General features: G+C 38.7%; 1 protein-coding gene across 3 annotated transcripts in view; it reads left to right on the top strand.

The window, feature by feature from the left end:
- The window catches only part of FSTL4 (follistatin like 4), a 1654952-nt gene that overhangs the window by 996894 nt on the left and 636419 nt on the right, over positions 1–21639 (top strand). For all 3 annotated transcript variants that reach the window (XM_073649560.1, XM_073649559.1, XM_073649558.1), the window contains exon 6: positions 15839–15959. In XM_073649560.1, the coding sequence (XP_073505661.1) occupies positions 15839–15959 (121 nt within the window). The remainder of the gene's footprint in view (positions 1–15838; positions 15960–21639) is intronic.

Below are 21639 nucleotides of genomic sequence, written 5' to 3'. Positions count from 1 at the left end.
TCCAAAGTTATTATCATAAAAATTGACAAATGGGGCTTGGTCATTAAGGCCAAAAGTGTGTCGGTCCTTAAGGGGTTAAACAATATAATTTTTATCTATAGAACTTAGATACTTTTAGAAATTCATGTGTGACTACCGAACTGAAGTGATTTCATGGTTGCTAGAAAACAGATTGACTATTGTTATTGGTTAAAGCTTCAGGGCTTGTGAAATGTGACATCTTCATTTCAACAGATGAGGCAAGGGATATTCAGAATTTCAGTTTTTCAAAGGAACATGCTGAAAAATGTTGAATTCTGAGAGCAGTATCTACAGTTTTCAGGTTTCTTTCAAACTACTGCTCTTTTGGCACAGAAAGGTGTTTGCAAATGTTGCACAGAAAAGCATGACTTCTCATAAGTTTTTTATGATTTCCTATACAAAGAGTGTGAAGTATTCAACATTCCACAATGTTGCTCAGGCAACACTTTAAAAGTAGGCTTACCATTCAGCATGTTGAGAAGTGAGATTTTTTTGACAATAGCACAACTACTATTGAAAAGTTCATTGACACTGACAAGTTCCTAAAAAATGCTGTAAATCCTAAATTGCCAGAGACACTAAAAAAAATCATAATTGATGTCTGAGAAAGAGAACACGAATTAAATCTCTAGTACAATTCAACATCTAAAGAATTATAAGAAGCTGGCAGCCTTCATAATTCAGGACAAACCATTAATCCTCTTATGTATATAAGCCCACTCATGAAAGGAATAGTCTACTAATATTCTATGCAGTTGCAAGTATTTGGCTTTTTGCTATCTAAGGTTGGACATACACCTGAGATAACGCAACAGTAAGAAAGCTATCAATTGCTGAGTAAGAGAAACGCATCTGATGAAGAAGAAAGGTTAAGGAACAGACAAGCCAAAGAAAGGGTCAGATGATGTATTACTATGTCAAGATATTGTCAGAGGGATTTCAAATGTTTCATCTGCTAACAGCAAGCTAGACAGATCTAGAAATTGCTTGTTGAACAGTAGCTAGGCACACCATCCAATTCTTGCAATTATACCTATTTTCTAATTTATAAAATATATTAATAAGATGGCCTTACACATGAAAGAGTATTTTTACAGTATCCTGTAGATTGTGAGCCCTTGCGGGCAAGGTCCTCGCTTCTCCTGTCCAAGTCACCGACTTGTATTGTTCAAAATTTATTGTAATTGTTTGTGCTATGTATATCCCTTTCACATGTAGAGCGCCATGGAATGAATGGCGATATAATAAATAAAAATAATAATAATTTGGCCGACTGCTTGTTGCAATTGACTTGTCTTTAACAATGCAAGCTAAGCTGGGACAATGGGAAAATAGGTAAATAAGACTTATATCCTGTTGGAATAAAGGATCAGGCAGAAGTCAGAAAGGGTCGAGATCACAAATAAAAATGTCCTGTTAGGCTTTTACGCAGCTCAATAGTTTACTTGTTAATGACTTTAAAGTGGTGGTCCACTACATTATATTTATTTTATTTTTTATTTATTTTACTCACTTATATAGCGCCATTAATTCCACAGCGCTTCACAGACAATATCGACACTGTCCCCAATGGGGCTCACAATCTAGATTCCCTATCAGTATGTCTTTGGAGTGTGGGAGGAAACTGGAGAACCTGGAGGAAACCAACGCAAACACTGGGAGAACATACCAACTCCTTTGATTTAAACCTTGTAAATAAGTCTTTTTGTAAATACTTTCTGCTGCCATGTGAGTGGCACTATCACTGACCGCTTAGTCCGCATTACTTGACCCTGGCTGCCACTACCACTGACATCCGCTGAAGTCACATCAACTTCTGGACTTCCTGGATTCCCTCAGGTGTAACCCCCTAATTGACAGGGCTGTGGGCGGTGTTTCACTGCATATTACAGCCTGGTTTACAACACAAGCTTGTGGCCAATGAAAGCAGAGGAGAGAGGGAAAGTGCTCGCTGCATACTGGGCTGTGACGTGCGGTGAAATGCACGCACGTCACAGGCGGGTCCCATGTGACTAGAGAATCCAGGAAATCCGAAAGTTGATGTGACATCGGCGGCGGCTACAACTGGGGTCAAAGGATGCAGACTGAGCGGTCAGCGATCCCGCCACTCACAGGCACATAGGGCAGCAGGAGGTATTTACAAAAATACTTATTTACAAGTTTTAAATCAATGGGTGCATTATACAATGTAGTGGAGCACCTCTTTAACTGAATAGACTTGAACAGTAGCTTAGACCATGCTGGTCATTGGTGCCTGCCCCCAAAGGAAAAAAATACTGTCAACATTGTGGCCAACATTTATTAAAAATGTAGTAATTTAAAGCAAATCTTGAGTCCTCACTTCGATTCCTTCACTCCTTTTATATCAAATCTTGCACTTAAAACATATATTTTGTGAAAATTACAGTGCAGCCTATTTAGCAATCCAGAGACCAATATGTCAAATGTTACAAATCTATGGAAATATATATTGCAACATGACTGTATCGCAGTGTCTACAATATGCAACTTTTTTGCAAGTTTTATGCTGGAATGTAATGAAATATATTTAGCATTTTATACCAGAAAGATAACTCCCTCTCACTTTTCTTGTACTTCTTAAAGGGAACCTGCAACGTATAAAACACTATTAACCTGCAGATACAAGGTTAATCTGCAGGTTAGTAGTGTTCTAAAGCTGCCCGTCACCAAAACTGAGAACCCCGCTGCCAGGAGGAAATTAACTTTCTTCCTCCTGGCATGCTCAGCCTTTCAGTCATAGGGGTGGGCTGGCGCTGCTTCAGTCACCAGTCTGTGCATAGTGAGTGATGGCTGTAACCACACTCTGGGATTGACTGACAGCCGAGTGTAACACTGTACTGGGGACATGGTTACAGATGTCGCTTACTATGTACTGATCAGTGACTGAAGCCATGCCGGCTCATCCCTTTGACTGAAAGCCCGAACCTGCAGGGAAGAATAAAGTCAATTTCAGCTATGCAGTGGGGCTCACAATATGGGCACCGGGCAGCTTCAGAACACTATTAACCTGCATATCAACCTCATATCTGCAGGTTAATAGCATTTTTTTACATGTCATGTTCCTTTTTATGTTTTAGCTTAGAAACTAGAAAAAAATGGTGTAATAGCATGAAACATTATACATTTTGGCTTAATCATTTAAGACAATGAAATGTTGCAATTTGCGCAAAAATTTGGTTGCAAATACATTTAGAAACTTCCTCAAGTATATTGTAAATGGATGAGAACTATATATTATACAGCAGGGTGATAAAGAGGGTGATGAGGTAGATGGTTATTAGCATCATCCCGCTCCTTCTTGCTACTATTAAAGTTTTACAACTTTAACACCTAGTTTTATAACAGATCTTTACATTACCTTCAAATATACAGTCTTACCTACCGTAATGCAACAAATTTGAACCCAAAGACTTGAACTTTTTGGAAGTAACAAAATAGATTTTACTTAAATTTCTGATGTGCCATTGCCACCTCTCTTTTGTTCCCCACTGTTTTTTGTTGACATTTCTTAAGCTGTGAAATTTTGTCTACAGCCTGTGACCACTGCAACTAGTCACTGTGCTGAGTGATCCAGCAGAGGTAGAGAGCATTAGACCATTAGCATTAGACTTCCTGCTGTATTCCCATGTTATTGACAGGATGTCAACGCTGCAGGAAAGATTGGTGCCGAGTAGCCGAAAGGTGGATTACAGCAGAATTAGGAAAGCAATGCTTATTTTGTTGTTTTCAAGCAGATAAAGTCTTTGAGCCATTTTACTATGATATTAGACAATTTTTTTAGCTTCACTTTCAACCACTTGTGATTTGCTACACATCAGGATAAAGTTTGCTCCATCTATACTTTTTCAATAAGTAGAAACATGTTAAATATAAAGATGATCAATTGATTTGCGTTGCATTCCAGACTGGGTACCTGACCAAGGCATCGGTAGCTGAATTGCTCATCTCTAATTAAATAGATTTGCACATTACTTACAAGTTTCGAAAGGGGGAGATTTATTTTTAATTTTGCTGAACGTAAGTTTCTGAGTTTAAAGTGTTTGTGTTAGGAAATGTGTTATAGATAATCGTCGCGAACATGTCAGACCTTTCACAGAAAATTCCTATACTGGCACGAATGAAACAGACTTACTTCACAAAATGTGACATAGTGCAAAATCCCCAGCTGTGACTTAGAGTCTTCCTGGAATTATATTTTCACATTATGCCAATGCACAGCTAGAGACAATCAGGTTTTTTCATACACAAAATCTAAGGACGGTTTTCAAACACTAGCTGAAATAAGGAAATGTCAATAATGAACTACACAATGTCAAAAACAACATAAAATGGAAATGATAAAAATAATGTAAATAGGAGTAGATTACTAATAATTGACAAATGTGCAATTTACAAAAGGGTTTCAGAAACATAAGCTCGCAGTGAACATACTTTGTCTAACCAGATGCTCATTAGCTCAGTTGTTACAAAACACAGACTTTATTACCACCAACAGATTAATTATTGGAATTTTAAACTGCTATGTACTACAATTTACTAACACTCTTATTTTCTACAGCTATTAATTGACACATGGTGTCTTTAATTGGTGTCAGCATAGTCATCTCAACCCACAATTTCCCTTTTATATGCAATTTCCATAATATATAAGAACTTTTAGCTTTGATCCATACAGGTCACATATACAACAGATTTTTTTCCCCATGAATTGTACCCTTAACACACCCATAAACATTGGATAAAGGCATTAGTGTCAAGAGGAACCCTAGAGATTCTCAGAGAAACCATTAGGAGTCACCAGTTAATTTGCATGTTAATGTGTGCAAAATTTGTTAATTTGTTCATAGGTGTTTTTTCAGGCCAAATACATAGCGGGCTCCTCCTTTTATTCCAGTCACATCATTTACTACAAAATATTAATTGATGATCTGTTCCTCATCTGGAAAGGAACATTTGAGGATGCTGCTATTTTTGTGGACAGTCTAAATGTAAATAATTGGTGGGTTTTCATTTACACCCAACATCAGTTTCAAGAGCATTGTGTTCTTGAATAAAGAAATAGGATACATGGAACCTGATAAAAGGTCCATGAGATTTATCACTCCTGTAGACTCGGGTTTGTTACAAGTGCAGCACTTACTAGTGTCTCCTGATGGATTTACTGTGAGCCTTTACAATCCGTCCTGGCACTGTTCCTTTTTATCTTCATAATATTGTTCTCCTGATGGGAGTGTGGACCTCAGGAGTTAGCAACAAAAGAGCATCAGGACATACTTGTTGATATTTGGTGCACATTGGATGTGCTCAGAACACAACTACTGGAGAAAAGCGGTATCTTATTTTTCTTTGGTCCATCTCAGTTACACCACACAAGGATGCAATGTTTCTTTTCTTTTAGAAGCACTAAATTACAGTCAGCTGAACCTGTTGATTTTGGTAGGACCAGCCAACCATCTGATGTTTACTGGGACCTCCTGAAATAGTTAAGGCCCATTGTAATTTCAACACCTGATCCTTTTGTTTTCCAGGGAGATAAACTGCTGAAAGCTGTGTCTGACTCTAACTTTCTCCTTTCTCCCCATTGAAAACACATGAACACTCTTGTGTATGTATGAGTCAGAAGAAATAACTGTTGGCAGCATGAAGATTTGTCTGGATGCTCTCTCATGTATATTGCCACCTTTAGAGGGATATACAGTGGTCGCCAAAAGTATTGGCACCCCTGCAATTCTGTCAGATAATACTCAGTTTCTTCCTGAAAATGATTGCAATCACAAATTCTTTGGTATTATTATCTTCATTTAATTTGTCTTCAATGAAAAAAATGAAAAAATAATTGTCCTAAAGCCAAATTGGATATAATTCCACACCAAACCTAAAAAAGGGGGTGGACAAAAGTATTGCCACTGTTTGAAAAATCATGTGATGCTTCTCTAATTCGTGTAATTAACAGCACCTGTAACTTACCTGTGGCACCTAACAGGTGTTGGCAATAACTAAATCACACTTGCAGCCAGTTAACATGGATTAAAGTTGACTCAACCTCTGTCCTGTGTCCTTGTGTGTACCACATTGAGCATGGAGAAAAGAAAGAAGACCAAAGAACTGTCTGAGGACTTGAGAAACCAAATTGTGAGGAAGCATGAGCAATCTCAAGGCTACAAGTCCATCTCCAAAGACCTGAATGTTCCTGTGTCTTCCGTGCGCAGTGTCATCAAGAAGTTTAATGCCCATGGCACTGTGGCTAACCTCCCTAGATGTGGACGGAAAAGAAAAATTGACGAGAGATTTCAACGCAAGATTGTGCGGATGGTGGATAAAGAACCACGACTAACATCCAAACAAGTTCAAGCTGCCCTGCAGTCCAGGGTACAACAGTGTCAACCCGAACTATCCATCGGCGTCTGAATGAAAAGGGACTGTATGGTAGGATACCCAGGAAGACCCCACTTCTTACCCCGAGACATAAAAAAGCCAGGCTGGAGTTTGCCAAAATTTACCTGAGAAAGCCTAAAACGTTTTGGAAGAATGTTCTCTGGTCAGATGAAACAAAAGTAGAGGTTTTTGGGAAAAAGCATCAACATAGAGTGTACAGGAAAAAAAAGAGGCATTCAAAGAAAAGAACACGGTCCCTACAGTCAAACATGGCGGAGGTTCCCTGATGTTTTGGGGTTGCTTTGCTGCCTCTGGCACTGGACTGCTTGACCGTGTGCATGGCATTATGAAATCTGAAGACTGCCAAAAAAATATTCAGCATAATGTAGGGCCCAGTGTGAGAAAGCTGGGTCTCCCTCAGAGGTCATGGATCTTCCAGCAGGACAATGACCCTAAACACACTTCAAAAAGCACTATAAAATAGTTTGAGAGAAAGCACTGGAGACTTCTGAGTCCAGACCTGAATCCCATAGAACACCTGTGGAGAGATCTCAAAATGGCAGTTTGGAGAAGGCACCCTTCAAATATCAGGGACCTGGAGCAGTTTGCTAAAGAAGAATGGTCTACAATTCCAGCAGAGCATTGTAAGAAACTCATTGATGGTTACCGGACGCGGTTGTTCGCAGTTATTTTGGCTAAATGTTGTGCAACCAAGTATTAGGCTGATGGTGCCAATACTTTTGTCTGGCCCATTTTTGGAGTTTTGTGTGAAATGATCAATGATTTAATTTTTGCTTCATTCTCTTTTGTGTTTTTTCCTTGCAAGCAAATTAAATGAAGATAATAATACCAAAGAATTTGTGATTGCAATCATTTTCAGGAAGAAACTGAGTATTATCTGACAGAATTGCAGGGGTGCCAATACTTTTGGCCACCACTGTATACTCATCCATTGTCATAATTGCACAAACCTGTAGTCACTTTTGCTCTTTTAATGCCAGCTATTATAGTTTCTTAATCAATTATGCACATCTTACTTCAGTGTTCGGTGGATCAAGATGCCTTCCCGCTTAGACTCATCAGCTATTTTATTTTATAGTTGGATGCTCAGGATTGTACAGCCATTCTGATACGGATTTTAACAGTAAATGCAGAGTACAAGTATTGATGACTCCAGAATACAGTAGACTTCGCATATTGTGGTAGACTAACTGACTCGGCTTCTTAAAGAGGAAGTCTCATGCATACTTTCCGTTTAAGTTTTAAACTGGTTTATTAAAAACGTACTTCATGAACCAGTCCAAAATTAGAAGAACCAACATGGCCCTTCTGGCATAGCAGGAAAAACAAAAAATAGCAAACAGTACAGTCTGTGTTGCTGCGGGGATCCACCCACTCAGGGGATCAAAACAAAGATCAGTTCTCTTTAACAAGAGCACAGCTCTGGAGATCTCATGTCCAGACCCACCGAACACTAAATGAATCCAAAGGCCACATATTTACCTTCTGGACCACACCCTGGGGTGGCGATATGGTGAACAGCCTCCAACCCACTCTTCAGATGTTCACAAAAACCCAGATGGCCAGCTAGCGCCTTTCAGCACATAGTGTGCTTTTTCCAGGTTCATATCACTAAAGATAACAACCTCAGTGACACACATCTCCACTCCAGTATTTTACCAGTGACTTTCTCACAACATTTAGCAAAAAATTAATAGCCAACTTTTGTCCTGACCAGCTTTGTGGATTAATTGTGTGAATTGACCAATTTGTATAGTAGGATTTATACATGAAGTAGTTTCTTGTTAGCACATCTGGCCTCAGCACCTGACCCACTAGGTTCTAATAGGATTCGCTGAATTCTATATCTAGAGGCATGACAGGTTTGTCACATCATGTCTACAGATATCTACAACTAGCATGCACGAGCAGCGGGTATTAACTAGGACATCTGCACATTACCTGCAAGTGATCCATTAGACTCATCTATAGTCATGACTTAACCAGCAGTGCTCTCCTCCTGATGTGGAAGTGAGTGATCCCAGACTATGATTTAGGTCATGTTCATACGGTTTGTATGTGGTCAGTATTTTACCTCAGTATTTGTAAGCCAAAACCAGGAGTGGAACAGTCAGAGGAAAAGTATAATAGAAGCATGTCACCACTTCTGTATTTATCACCCACTCCTGGTTTTGACTTACAAATAGTGATGTAAAATACTGATCAAATACTGAATGTGTGAACATGACCTAAGAAAAGTACACAATACATAAAGCACGTGAGCTAGCAGATACCTTTAGACGTGATATTTTTGGCCTGTCTTTCCTGCTTACATGGAAGAGAGCAGAACTGGATTGCTTCTTTATGGTCCATGCACAACTGATTAGTTACTTTTTATACATGTTTGGCCAATTAGAGTGGGGTGCTTATCATATTAGGGTTCACATAGACTTTGCTCTACTATTATCCCCCTAAAGTAGCTACTTTCTTGTTACCTAAACACATTTCTCAGGTCTCCCTCTAATCCCACACATATAGTAGACGCAGAATTAATTGAATTTAATGGTTGGTTTTATTTTCTGTCTTCAGGAGGCCACTGTTTCTTAGTTGCTTTGGAAGTCAGTGCCTCTCCATGAGTGTCAGATCAGGCCAGCAGAATCATCATCGTGCTACTGGTCTGAACTATAGAAGCCCTGCTATGGACTCGGCAGCAGACAGGAGAAGTGAGCAGCACTGAGTGTAGCTGACAAGGAGGACACGAGCAGGAGAGTAGAACTGATCCTTGGCTACTGTGCATGTCTTGCAGTTATTCTACACAACTCAAAGGACTTGAGAAGTGGCAACAAGGATGAGGAAACAGCAGCATCATAATCAGGCCACTGGCCTGAAAAATAGAAGCCTTGATATGGACTCAGCAGCAGACAGGAGAAGTGAACTGCACTGATTATAGCTGACAGGGAGAAGATGATGAAGAGGGTAGAACTGATCCTGGGCTACTGTGCATGTCTAGCTATTCTACACACCTCAAAGGAGGTGAAGAGAGGCAACCAGGATGAGAAGATCCCTGGCCAGCTTAATTAACAAGAAAATGCATAATTAAATTTCCCCTTAACTTTTCTATGTCATTGTTTATAGCTGGTTGCCAAAGGGTCCGTCTGCTGCTTCAAGTCTGAAGTGATGGCCAGTCCCCTTGACAACCAGCTGTAAACAATAAAATAGAAAATGCAAGATATTTGGGGAGCCGACTGGAATTTAAACAAGAAGTAAAGTAAATAAGATTATTTGCAATGTCTACCAAGCCATAACCAATTAAGAAGATGGGAATAACCCTTTAAGGCCAGAACAATCACCTGAAATGTATTGCCGATATAGAAAAAAGATTGGGAGTTTTTGTGCTTACTGTAAAGAAACAGTATGAGTTTTCACTTTAATTGGCTTCCCATGATGTAGGCTCATGTGTTTGTCTGCCCTAGTAATAAAATTTGATTCCAGTTAGATGAATGTGGAATATTCTTGTAGCTCTTTATATTTAGAAGTAAATATGTCTATTCTTTAGTGGTATATGTGAATATTGGTGTATTTAGCTCTAAAATCAAATATTCAAGAAATTTCAACAGTGTTTTTATCCTGGCAGAGTGGTTAAAATGTTTCATTGAGACATGGTAGTGGATGCGGGTATAATTGCCTCTTTTCTACATCCAGTCTTGAGTTTTACATGCTGTTTCTAGTTTTATATCTTGATAAAGGTTTCATGACATGCACCTATCTGTTTCTGCTGAGAAACACTTTCAACTGAATAGCATTTCATTCCAGTGAGACTTTTACAAACCAATGTTTTACAGCCCCAGTGACTCTGGATACATCTTGATAGGCCTGTGGATTACAGAGTAGTTTAGACCTTTAACTGGCAAAGCTCTACTTGCACACAGAACACAGCGTCTTCGTTCTTCCTTTCTGAAGGAATGTCAGGGCTTATCTCCCACACCTCTGAAAATCATTTATTTGCTTGTGAAGCATAATTTTAATGTTTTTAATTTGCAAAACTATTGTAAAGCAAATTAAAAATGAACATTTCAAAAAACTTCAACAATTGTTTAAGATGTTTTGTAATTTTGTTCAAGAAAACAATGTGTAAACTTAATAAAACACTAAGAAAAGAACATAAAATTCTGAAAGAACTCATTAAAAAATAGCATCCATAAAAAATATTATCTGTATTGTAAAAGGCAGTAAAAATAATTTTCTTAAATTAAAAGATTAACTAGAATGCAGGGATTTCCATAGGGGAATACAGACAAATAAGCAAGTGATCTGCTCTTCTATAGTAAGTAGGCTTTTCTATGTCCCAGGGACGTGATACTCTGTTCTAGTAGGGTATGGGTTCTCAGCTGAGTAACTTTGGCTTTTATTGATTTCTAGAAGAATTATTTTTGCGTGTATTTTAATACATTATGTTGTACTTTTTCATATACCTGTTTTACAATGTGGAATACATTTCTTTTGAGGCTTTTATCTGTTTGATTTTTCATCCAAATGATTTTTCATCCAGCTCTTGTAAATGTTTTTTGACTTTGGACTCCTTTTTTCACCTCTTGTAGGGCTGTGTCCATCTGTTCTAGATAGATGCAAAAGGGTAATTTACTACTACATCCTTCTCTTAGACTATTACTCCTAGTGCAAAGCCATTTGTTAGCTAGCTGAGGACCCATACCCTACCAATAACTTACTAGAGCAGAGTACCTCATCACTTAGACAGAGAAAAAGCTACTAAACAGAGATGAGCAGATCAGACAAAATTCATATTTACCTGTTTTCATGGATTTTCCTGGGAAATTCGATTTGCAAAGAAGCTATTCTGTGCAAATGTAATGTCCTGGGCTCTCTATAGACCCAAGACCCAGGAGCATAATAAACATAAGATGTAAAAAAATGTTTATACTATTCTGTCTGCTTACTTTTTGCTCTTCACCAAACCCATCTGCTCCTTGTCGCATCTTCATGCTAGACCATGGCCCCACTATCAATATTTGGTCAGTATTTGGTCAGTATTTTTTCTCAGGAGCAGGAGACAAAACAAGGTAAGGAACAATCAGAGAAAATGTATAATAGAAACAAGTCACCAATTCTGCATTTATCACTCACTCTTGGTTTTGTCTCCCACTCCTGAGAAAAAATACTGACCCGATACTGCCAAATACTGATAGTCGGGCCGTGGCCTTAGGCTGAGCCTTCCGACTCAAATGAGGCACAAGATCATGGCTAATATGATGTCATGCACAGAATCGTCCTGTGCCTCATTGGAGCTATATTTTGGAAAGACAGGCAAGGTAGCTGTCGACCAAATGATCTGCCAAAACATAGTTTGGCTAACAGCAGTCTAAGATTTATGTGGAAATTAAGGCTCCCATAGATATAGGATTAAAGTTGATAAAAATTATTTCAACCAAAATTAACAAACTATCATTTTAGTCAACTAATCAATGACCATTATTATTTTAAATTTAGTCAACCCTGTTCGATTTTTTTCAACCAAAAGTCAGATAAAAGATTTTTCTTTCAAAGAAAGACTGATCACTCCTGACAATTTTTTATTGAAAAAATATTCTCAGAAATATTATTTCATTGCCCGGTGTTACTGAACATGTATATGAAGACGATAAAAAGTATTTGACTGTGACGGTATTATCGTCTTTCATTAAATGATTGTTTAACCAGCAGCGTACTTTAATTTGATACAGTAATGGCGGAAATGTTGACACCCTTGAAATTATTCCAGAAAATGAAGTATTTCTCCCAGAAAATTATTGCAATTACACATGTTTTGTTATACATATGCTTATTTCCTTTATGTGTATTGGAACAACACAAAGAAAACATAAAAAAAGGCAAATTGGACACAATTTCACAAAAAAACCTCAAAAATGGGCAAGACAAAATTGTTGGCACCCTTATATTAATATTTGGTTACACATCCTTTGCAATAAATAACTGCAATCAATCATTTCCTATAACTATCAACAAGCTTCTTACACCTCTCAACTGGAATTTGGGACCACTCTTCTTTTGCAAACTTTTCCAGGTCTCTCATCTTTTAAGGTGCTTTCTCCCAACAGCAATTTTCTGGAACAATTTCAAGGATGTCAACACTTTCGGACATGAATGTATGTATAGATGTCTTTACAATTAGTGGACAAAGGATAGGGAAAGAACAACTCAAAGTTGCAAAGCAACCAAAATTGTACCATATTATTAAAATTTTATCTAAATCTAAATTAATTAATTTAATCTAAATGTCAAAAGTGTAATGGGAAATAGGGAAAGGATCGCATCGCTTACAAGTTTCTATTTTACTGAATAATGCTGATTAATATTATGGATTTTTTTACTCTGATGCAAACTTTTTAATTTGTGCAGAGGTAATGTGGATTGAGATGGAGGAGGTGATATGTGTCCATTAGCTATAATGAACGGTCCATTTTGTGTTATATATAGGTTTTACCAGTTACTGTAATTCTGCCTGTGAAGATAATGAAATCATTGCTGAGAAGTGATCTCTCTACACAACAGGAGTGTCAGTTATTGGACCCAGTGGAAAGAACTCAAACTCCATGGATGTTTTAAAAATATAAATAGTGATATGAAATATTCTAAAAAAAGTACCAAAAAGTCTTAAAATAAATATTAGGCTCTGTGCCCACGATGCAGTTTTATATCGCATTATAATCGTTTGTTAAGAGGTCTGCATGTATACCAATGATAATCCACTTGTGCTGTGCACATGCTGCGGAAGTTTCTGCTGCGGATTATCATTGCGGAAAAATCCGCAGCACAAACAATATAGGCTCGATTTTGCGGCGAAATCGCGCCCATTGACTTGCATTGAACCGCAGCAAACCCGCATTTATAATATCTATACATGCAGATTTGCTGCAGTTCAATGCACGAATGGTACCCGGGTCCGGAGAGGAGACGCGACCAACAGGTGATCAGTGCCTCAGCAATCAGCTGATGGTCACGTGACCATCAGCTGATTGCTGAAGCTGGCAATGCTGAGTGTGGGAAAATTTACAAGAGTTTTCCCATGCTCTCTAGCTCACTGAGGCTCATCAGCTGATCTTCAGCTGATGAACCCCAATGACCTCTCTTACAGCACTGTGTAGTGATTTTACACCCCTGTCAGTATACAGTCTACATCTGTGATATCAGTGATTGCTGATGTCACAGCTGTAGAAATGATCCGGATCATTGTGGGATATTAGCCGCTGACGGCAGACAGGTGAGGGATACGGTTGTTTGTTTTTTAACGCTTTTTGCAGGAGATCAAGGGCTTCGCGTAGGCAAGTAATGAAAGAAATTGTAGAGCCGTGTCTGTTTTATTTCATTAAAATAATTTAGTCTGGCCATGTCTTTTTTTGAAAAAATGCCGTTCACTTTACCTCACGGTTAGTAATGTGGTCATCTTATAGACACCCTCCATTACTAACCTGGCTTCACGTCAGCCACCAATACAAGGCCCCAGCAGTTGGCTTTCCCCCTGCTGGTTATAAAAATGATGCGGGAGCCCAGGTCATTTTTTTAAAAAATTTTAGCCTCAATGCCCATAATTCAGACGAAGCACCGCTTTGGTCCAAAACGTTGCATTCTATTGAATGCAGGTAAATCCACATCTGTTCATTGAACCATGCGGATTTACCACATTCAATACATTCAAGTGGTCAAATTTATGTTGCGGACATTAGAGACTTCAAAAGAGAAATTGATATGCTGCGGTCCTGATAAACACACTGCATGTCAGTGTCCACGGGTGATCAACATCCTCTGATGCACGCATATTGGACGTGGGATTTCTAGATATCCCATCCACTATAACGTAACATCTGGACTCTGTGAGTTTGACGCTGTATATACACGCAGCGTCAAACCTGCAGCGGTTCCTGATCATGGCCATGTACCCAAACTCACCCGCAGAGTATCAATTTCTGTAGTGGACACGCTAGTCTCCGCTGCAGATTTTGACCGATTGAACTGTCATTATACACGGTGGATTCACATGTACCGACAACAAAAGTACAGCATTAGAACACCACGTTTTGGATGCAACATAAATACGTTGTGTCCACAGCACTGCTGAGTGCTGATCGGGGAGGGGGGACATATGTTAATTATGGTCAGGGAAAAGTTTGTCTACTGGCACCTTCCCAGGCTAAGCAAAAACAGCTCACAGCAGTCGCATAAATTACATGAATAGAAATGCTAATGAAGACTGAATGAATGGGACTAGCTGACACCCAGCTCTTTTGTTTGATGATGTCAAGGTGTCAATCAGACCTTTTCATGACCAAATAAAGTAAAGAAAACACACAGACACAGCGTAAACACTTTACTTGAAATACAATAGACATATTCTTTATTAATTTAAATGAACCAATATACTCAAGCCAACTCTTTGGTAATTCAAGGGCTTAATCAATATCCCACCAACTTTATTTAGATCCAAAAATCATTCATAGGATGCTCAAAAACGCTGCAAAAAAACACTTAAAAAAATGCATGTAAAACGTGTCAAAAACGCATGTAAATCCACATGCGTTTTTTCTGCCAGGGAGAGGCAAAAATGCTCAGGAAATTTCTGCTTCAAATCTGCATCGTGGGCACACACCCATTACCTTTAAAATAGGCAGTTTTTCTGGATATGCTGTCTAAGGCTCTGTGCCCACGATGCATTTTTGGTGCGGATTTGCAGCGTGGAAACGCTCCAGAAACGCAATGCATACCTTATCCCATGACTTCCTATGACATTCTGCATGTTCTGTGCACATGATCAGGATTTTTTCTGCGCGGATTTTACTCACAGAAAAAATCCGGACATGAACAATTCTTGTGCGTTTCTGCATGCAGATTTGCCTATACAATGCATTGAAAATACGCATGCAAAAACGCATCAAAAACACGTCAAAAACACATGCGTTTTTCTGCCAAGGAGATGCAGAAATGCTCAGGAAAATTTCTGCTTCATTTCTGCGCCGTGGGCACTAAGCCTTACACCCTACCTCCTACCCTCCCCAGGTCCCTTAAAGCAAAGTAAACACCTTAACAGTCTTACCAACAAAGTACAGGAGAAATATTCTAATTAAAGAAAGGAGAATCTAAGTTTGTGGTCCATCTAGAGACATGATGGAAGAAAGCATATTCTATAAAGTGTATTTCCCATATAATTTCATAATGTTTACCGATGTTAGAAGAGACTGGGTTTCCCAGTTCAAAAGTCCAGGTCTGAACTGTGAACTAAAAAGTGCCATATGGTGTCCAATAATTACATTTATTAATTCTGCCTTTTATTATCATACAGTCAGTGTTACTACAATTTCACCTTCTATTCTTTTACATAGTGTTTACCTATGTTATGTCACATGTCTTCTAGTACACAAAGAATGAAGAGCTGGATGAGAATTTTTTGGATTGCAGTGTGGGAGATCTGCTTCGATTTGACGACTACAATATGGATGGCTACCTGACCCTTCCCGAGCTCTACACTGCATTCCGTAAGTTACTTAGATAACAATACATTTCTTATGTAAATGTCAATTCTGTTTTCACAAAATATGCTCTACAAACTGCACATTTTGTTTTCATTTCTTGTATTTTACTTGATACCTCAAGCAATGTATATGTAACCTTCCTTCTTGACTTGTAATGTATCTAGGAAGATGTTCTCCAAACAACTGAGCAAAAAGAGAGAGGCACCATTATGTTCAGCACAAGAGTTTGGCATAAATAAAGTTTATGTTTATGCAGTTGTAGTAGTATATAGTAAAAGGTTTTATATATTAGATGGACTATTGTTATTATTATGGATTATTACTATTCAGAGCATTATTTGCATAGTCGTACCTGAGAAGTTTCGAATAATGTCACTTTATTTACCCTTTAAGGACCAGAGAAGTTTTCGTTTTTTGCACTTTTGTTTTTTTTTCTCACCTTTTTCAAGAGCTATAACTTTATTTTTCAGTTAATATTGACATGTAAGGGGTTTTTTTGCACGACGAGTTGTCATTTTGATTGGCACCATTCAATTTACAATAAAATGTATTGAAACGGTAAGAAAAATGCAATTCCGCCATTGTTTGTTCGATTTTGTCTTTACAGCGTTCATTGTGTGATAAAAATCTGATTACGGCGATAACAAATATGCATTGATTTATTTCTGTTTAAGTGAAGAAAAAAAGGATAGAATATTATAAAAAAGTTTAGCTTTCTGTTGCCATTTTCCAAAATACATAATATTTTTATTCTTCTGTTGATAGGGCTGCGATTTCTTCTTCTCAACATTTTTTAAGGGAGGTGAGGTGACTAAAAAATGCAACTAAATTGCGGTCTCCCATGGAGATTAGCCTAAGGTCACGTTCACACGTTCAGTATTTGGTCAGTATTTTACCTCAGTATTTGAGGCAGTGACTGGGATCGTATATGAGGGACGGTATAAATCCCCCAGAATGTGTACAGAGACCTATTAAACCCATTGGAGTGCATTGCAGTCACGAACTCACCTGCGGCTGCAATGCAGGAATGAAGGTGAGCATTGACCTGGTCAGGCTATCTGGCTAAGGCAGATTAAGTAAAACCCGGCAGGGCCTTCATTTCTTGGAGGAGGCTACAGGAAGGCAGTGGGGCGGCCTCCTCCCTCCAACCCTGGTTTTCCAGTGGCTCTTGCCACAGGTCATTTAAAAACCCTGCATTAAGGATTAATGTTGTTCAGTGTTGGGACCTGCTAGGAGCATAGAAGGAAAGCTCGGTGGGCCTGTGAGTAGCTGAACCCACGCCTGGGAAGGCTCTGCACCTGTCAGGCTCTGAGCGGCCCGGCGTGGCCATTGCCCCCATCAACCATTGTTATGGACTTGTGTTAACCCGGCTGTGAACTGGAGGACTTTCTGTTTTGCTGAGTAAAAGCTGCTTATGTTGGACTTGCTTGGGTCACTGCCTCAGTTACAGCACAGTGTGAACACCGCTGCCTTACAATATATATTGTTTTGCAAACTACCATTTTTTTACTGTTTTGTACTTATGATTTTAGTTTAAACTTCTGAATACATCTGTAAGAGGCAACCTTATACACCCAATCTCAGGGCCTAATGAAATCACAAGACAGCATATTGCACAAAGTTGTGGAGGCTAAAAATGATTGGCTGACAGAAGGAGCTCCCTTCCCCTGTCTAGCTATTAAATTGTTTTGGTTGTTATTGAACCAGCATCTAAGGGGTTAAACAGTGAGGATCAGTGTTTTTAGTTCTTGGGGTTGCTATCTGGTAGTACCTAAAAAATTAGCATGATTTATTATGGAGCGCTAATAACACATGCTTAGGACAAATCTGAGCCTCATGTATTACTAGGCAGGTATAGATACCAGCCTTTTAGAATTATCTTGGTTTCCGCAAGCTGAACCACATTTTTGTGCTACTTATTTAACATTTCATTTGCACTTCACTGAGAAATCGCTGACCTCTCTTTGCTCAAAAACCTTTCTTGCCGGATCTAAGTTTTTTTCCCTGTATCTCATATCTATGAATGCAGCAGTCTTCCTGTGAGTCACAATTAATTTTCTATGACGCATTTCTATTATTATTCAAAACAAATAGCTGCATTCAAAAGGCCATTAAAATATTGATAATTAGCTATAGAATTGTTATTTTAATCTACATTTTTTTCAACAAAAGTTGTAATTGTTACATTTAAAGAGAGATAATTTAAATTTAGAATTTTGAAGTTATAATATAAAAGTTAGAAGTGATGTCCTATGATTAAATATTGCACATCCTTCTTAGCTCACACCTAACAGTTATTCAGTTGCTCATTAACATATGCTGCTTTTGTCTAGAACTACTGAACCCAGCATCCCCCAAATATCTAGATCCATATTCACACCACACAGTGTGCCTTCTCCGGTCAAACAACTGCACCTTCACCCCAATTCAACCTCTACCCACCCTTATCCTCCCTTCTTTTGAAGTCCACTCTATCCATATCCACTCCTTTTCCTACCTCCAAATGGCCGTAATACACTGACATAAAGGCCCTGCCATCGCCTTCACCACTTTTCCACTTGCTTTCTTAACTTTGTCTCTTCTGACTTTCCCATCATCATCATGGGTGATTTTAACATCCCCATTGAAACCTATAAGTTGGCAGCGTCCAAACTCTTGTCCTTTGCTTCTTCCTTTGGTCTCACACAATGATCCTCAACATCCACCCACACAGACCGATAAACATTTGACTGTATCTTTATCCACCAATATTCCCTATCTAGCCTTACCTCTTCCTCTTTCTGACCACCATCTACTCCATAGTCACAATCTCATCCCTGTCCTTTTTGCCTGCCCCCCAAGTCCAGCAGCTAGCACATGCACGCAAAAACCTCTCAGACCTTGACACTCACATGCTTTCTGACTCTCTTCCACTGCTGTCCATTATATCCTCAATTCATGACAGACACAGCCAACATTTTCTATAATGCCACACTAGCATCAGCTATTGACTTGACTTTTACATAGCAAGTAAACACACACACAGAAAGACTTCTCCACATTCCAACAAGCAATTCTCATATTTAAGTCGGTCATCACATTTGTTAGACAGGAATACTTCATAACCCTCATATCTTATTTATCCCATAAACCCAAACAGTTATTCAACACTATTAACTCCCTCCTCCACCCACCTTTGCCTGATCTGACTGCCCTCATTTCTGCAGAAAAGTTTTCTGCACATTTCAAAAATAACATCTACCAAATCAGACATGTTTTTACTGTTCAACCACCTCTATCCCTTCATATAAAAGCCTAATGCTATATTCCATAACCTTCTTTCCCAACATCACTGAAGGAAAGCTTACTCATCTTCTCTCCAAATTACATCTCACCATTTGTTCACTTGATCCTGTCCCATCTACTTCACTACCTCAGCAGCCTGTTTATCCTAGCCTTAGCCCATCTATTCAACCTATAATTAACCTCTGGTGTTTTCCCTTCCACTTTCAAACATGCAACAATCACACCTATTCTGAAGAAGCCAGCCCTTGACCTGACCTCTATGTCTAACTATTGCCCCATACCGCTGCTTCAGTTTTCCTCCAAACTCCTCAAACAGCATATCCACATGGAACTTTCCTCTCATCTCTCATCCAACTTACTCTTTGATAACCTACAATCCGCTTCCATCCCCACCATGCCATTGAAACTGCCCAAACCAAAATTACAATGACTTACTTACTGTCAAATCTAACAGACAATATTTTATACTCCTACTTCTTTACCTGTCCTCTACCTTCGATAGAGTTGACCAATCTCTTCTGCTACAAATTCTCTCTTCCCATGTCATCAAAGACCTTGTCCTCTCTTATATCTACTCATACCTCAATAACTTTACATTTAGCATCTCCCATTTGAATACTAATTCCTCATCCCACCCTCTCTCTGCTGGTGTCCCTCAAGGCTTTGTCCTTGGACCCCTACTCTTCTCCATCTATACCTTTGGCCTGGAAAAACTCATAAAGACCCATGACTTCCAAATCTACCTCTCTGGCCCAAATGTCAACTCTTTGATGTCCAGAATCACAGAGTGTCTATCATTCACATCCTCCTTCACATAACGCTCCCTAAAACTTAGTGCGGACAAAACTGAACTAATCATCTTTCCTCCATCTCACTTAACTCCCCTACCCGATCTATCACATCACTCTTTCCCCTCTACTGCTGTGTCTTGTAATAACCCTTGACTCTGCCCTGTCCTTCAAAGCATACATCCAAGCCTTTACCAACTTCTACCGCATCCAACTCAAAAATATTTCCCAAAATGCATTAATTCCTCAACCCTGAGTCTACTAACATGTTATTGCATGCTCTTATCATCTCCCGCTTCAACTATTGCAATATCCTTCTCTATAGCCTCCTGAATACACTCTTACACCTCTCCAGTCCATCTTTAACTCTACTGCCTGATTAATCCACCTTTCCAAATGTCACTCCCCCTCCTCTGCAAATCTCTTTATTAGCTCCCAATTTCCAAATGGATAGAATTTGAACTTCTAACACTGTCCTACAAAGATGTTTATACTTTGTCACCCCCATAAATCTCCGAACTAATCTCCTGAAATCTTCCCACACGTAACCTTCCCACAAATAAAGATGTGTTATATGCATGTGTACAAGAATTGTGACATAATTCTAAATATTGGTTAGAGATATGTGTTTCGATCTGCAGTGGATAAAGTTTAAGTCTAATTTCCTGAAATTTGTGGATTCATGCAAATTTGAACATTTTAAGAATTAATTTGTGGTTTGCAAAAAAAGAACTTGCTCAACACTACTTCCCTCACTGCTGAAGCCTCAAAGAGCAGGCTAACTTTATTTTTCATTGTTGCACGGGTTTCCCCATAATGCCCTGCAGCTTTGATATTTTAATGATTATCATACCTTGTACAGAGAGGGGAGGGGTTAATACCTGGGCAATCAGAGATCAGCAGTTCCCAGTGGAGTATAGTTTGTATGACAGAGTCATTTTCCATCTCCAGAGTCATTGGGTAACGTTTCTCTCTCCTATGGAGTGTAAGCTCTTATGGTTAGTAGGACCCTCTTTCTTCTCTAGAGTTTAAGTTCTTATGGTCAGCAGGGTCCGCTCTCTCTCATGTAGAGTGTCAGCTTTAATGTCATATCTTTTAATTTTCTATTATTTCAAAGAAAGTTAGACTATGTGTATTTGGGAAAGTAATAAGAGCTGTATCAATGTTCAAAATGGATATCCTAAAATATATACATTTTTGTAATACAACCCACTATGGACAGACAAATTCTTGTCAGGCATCTGCATAATTTCCTTACATGAAGCAAATCTACTTAGGTGTAAAAAACAGGGGGCAAATTTAATTACTTTGCAAAATATATTGAATATGTCTTGAAAGATTCATAACATAGAAATAATTCAAGTGAACAGTATCTCACCTCCAGGCTGAAATCTTCTGTGGGAATAATTGTGTTGTATTCAAAGTACAGAACATCTGCTTAGGTAGAAACCGATCACTGTTTTTCATCTGGGGCTTTTATTTAATGGATATTATGTACTTTGAACAAATGCACAACTTGATTTTCATTTGGGCAAAGTCACCTAAATGTAATAATCAAAGATTTTAACTAGCGGCATTCTTCACTGACTGTAAGAAGATCTTTAGTATCG

The sequence above is a fragment of the Phyllobates terribilis genome, unplaced genomic scaffold, assembly GCF_046119375.1.
Source record: "Phyllobates terribilis strain yellow unplaced genomic scaffold, ASM4611937v1 Scaffold_10__3_contigs__length_209671492, whole genome shotgun sequence".
Taxonomy (NCBI): domain Eukaryota; kingdom Metazoa; phylum Chordata; class Amphibia; order Anura; family Dendrobatidae; genus Phyllobates; species Phyllobates terribilis.
Note: the sequence above shows the minus strand (reverse complement) of the source record. Positions and strands in the feature narration are given on the sequence as shown.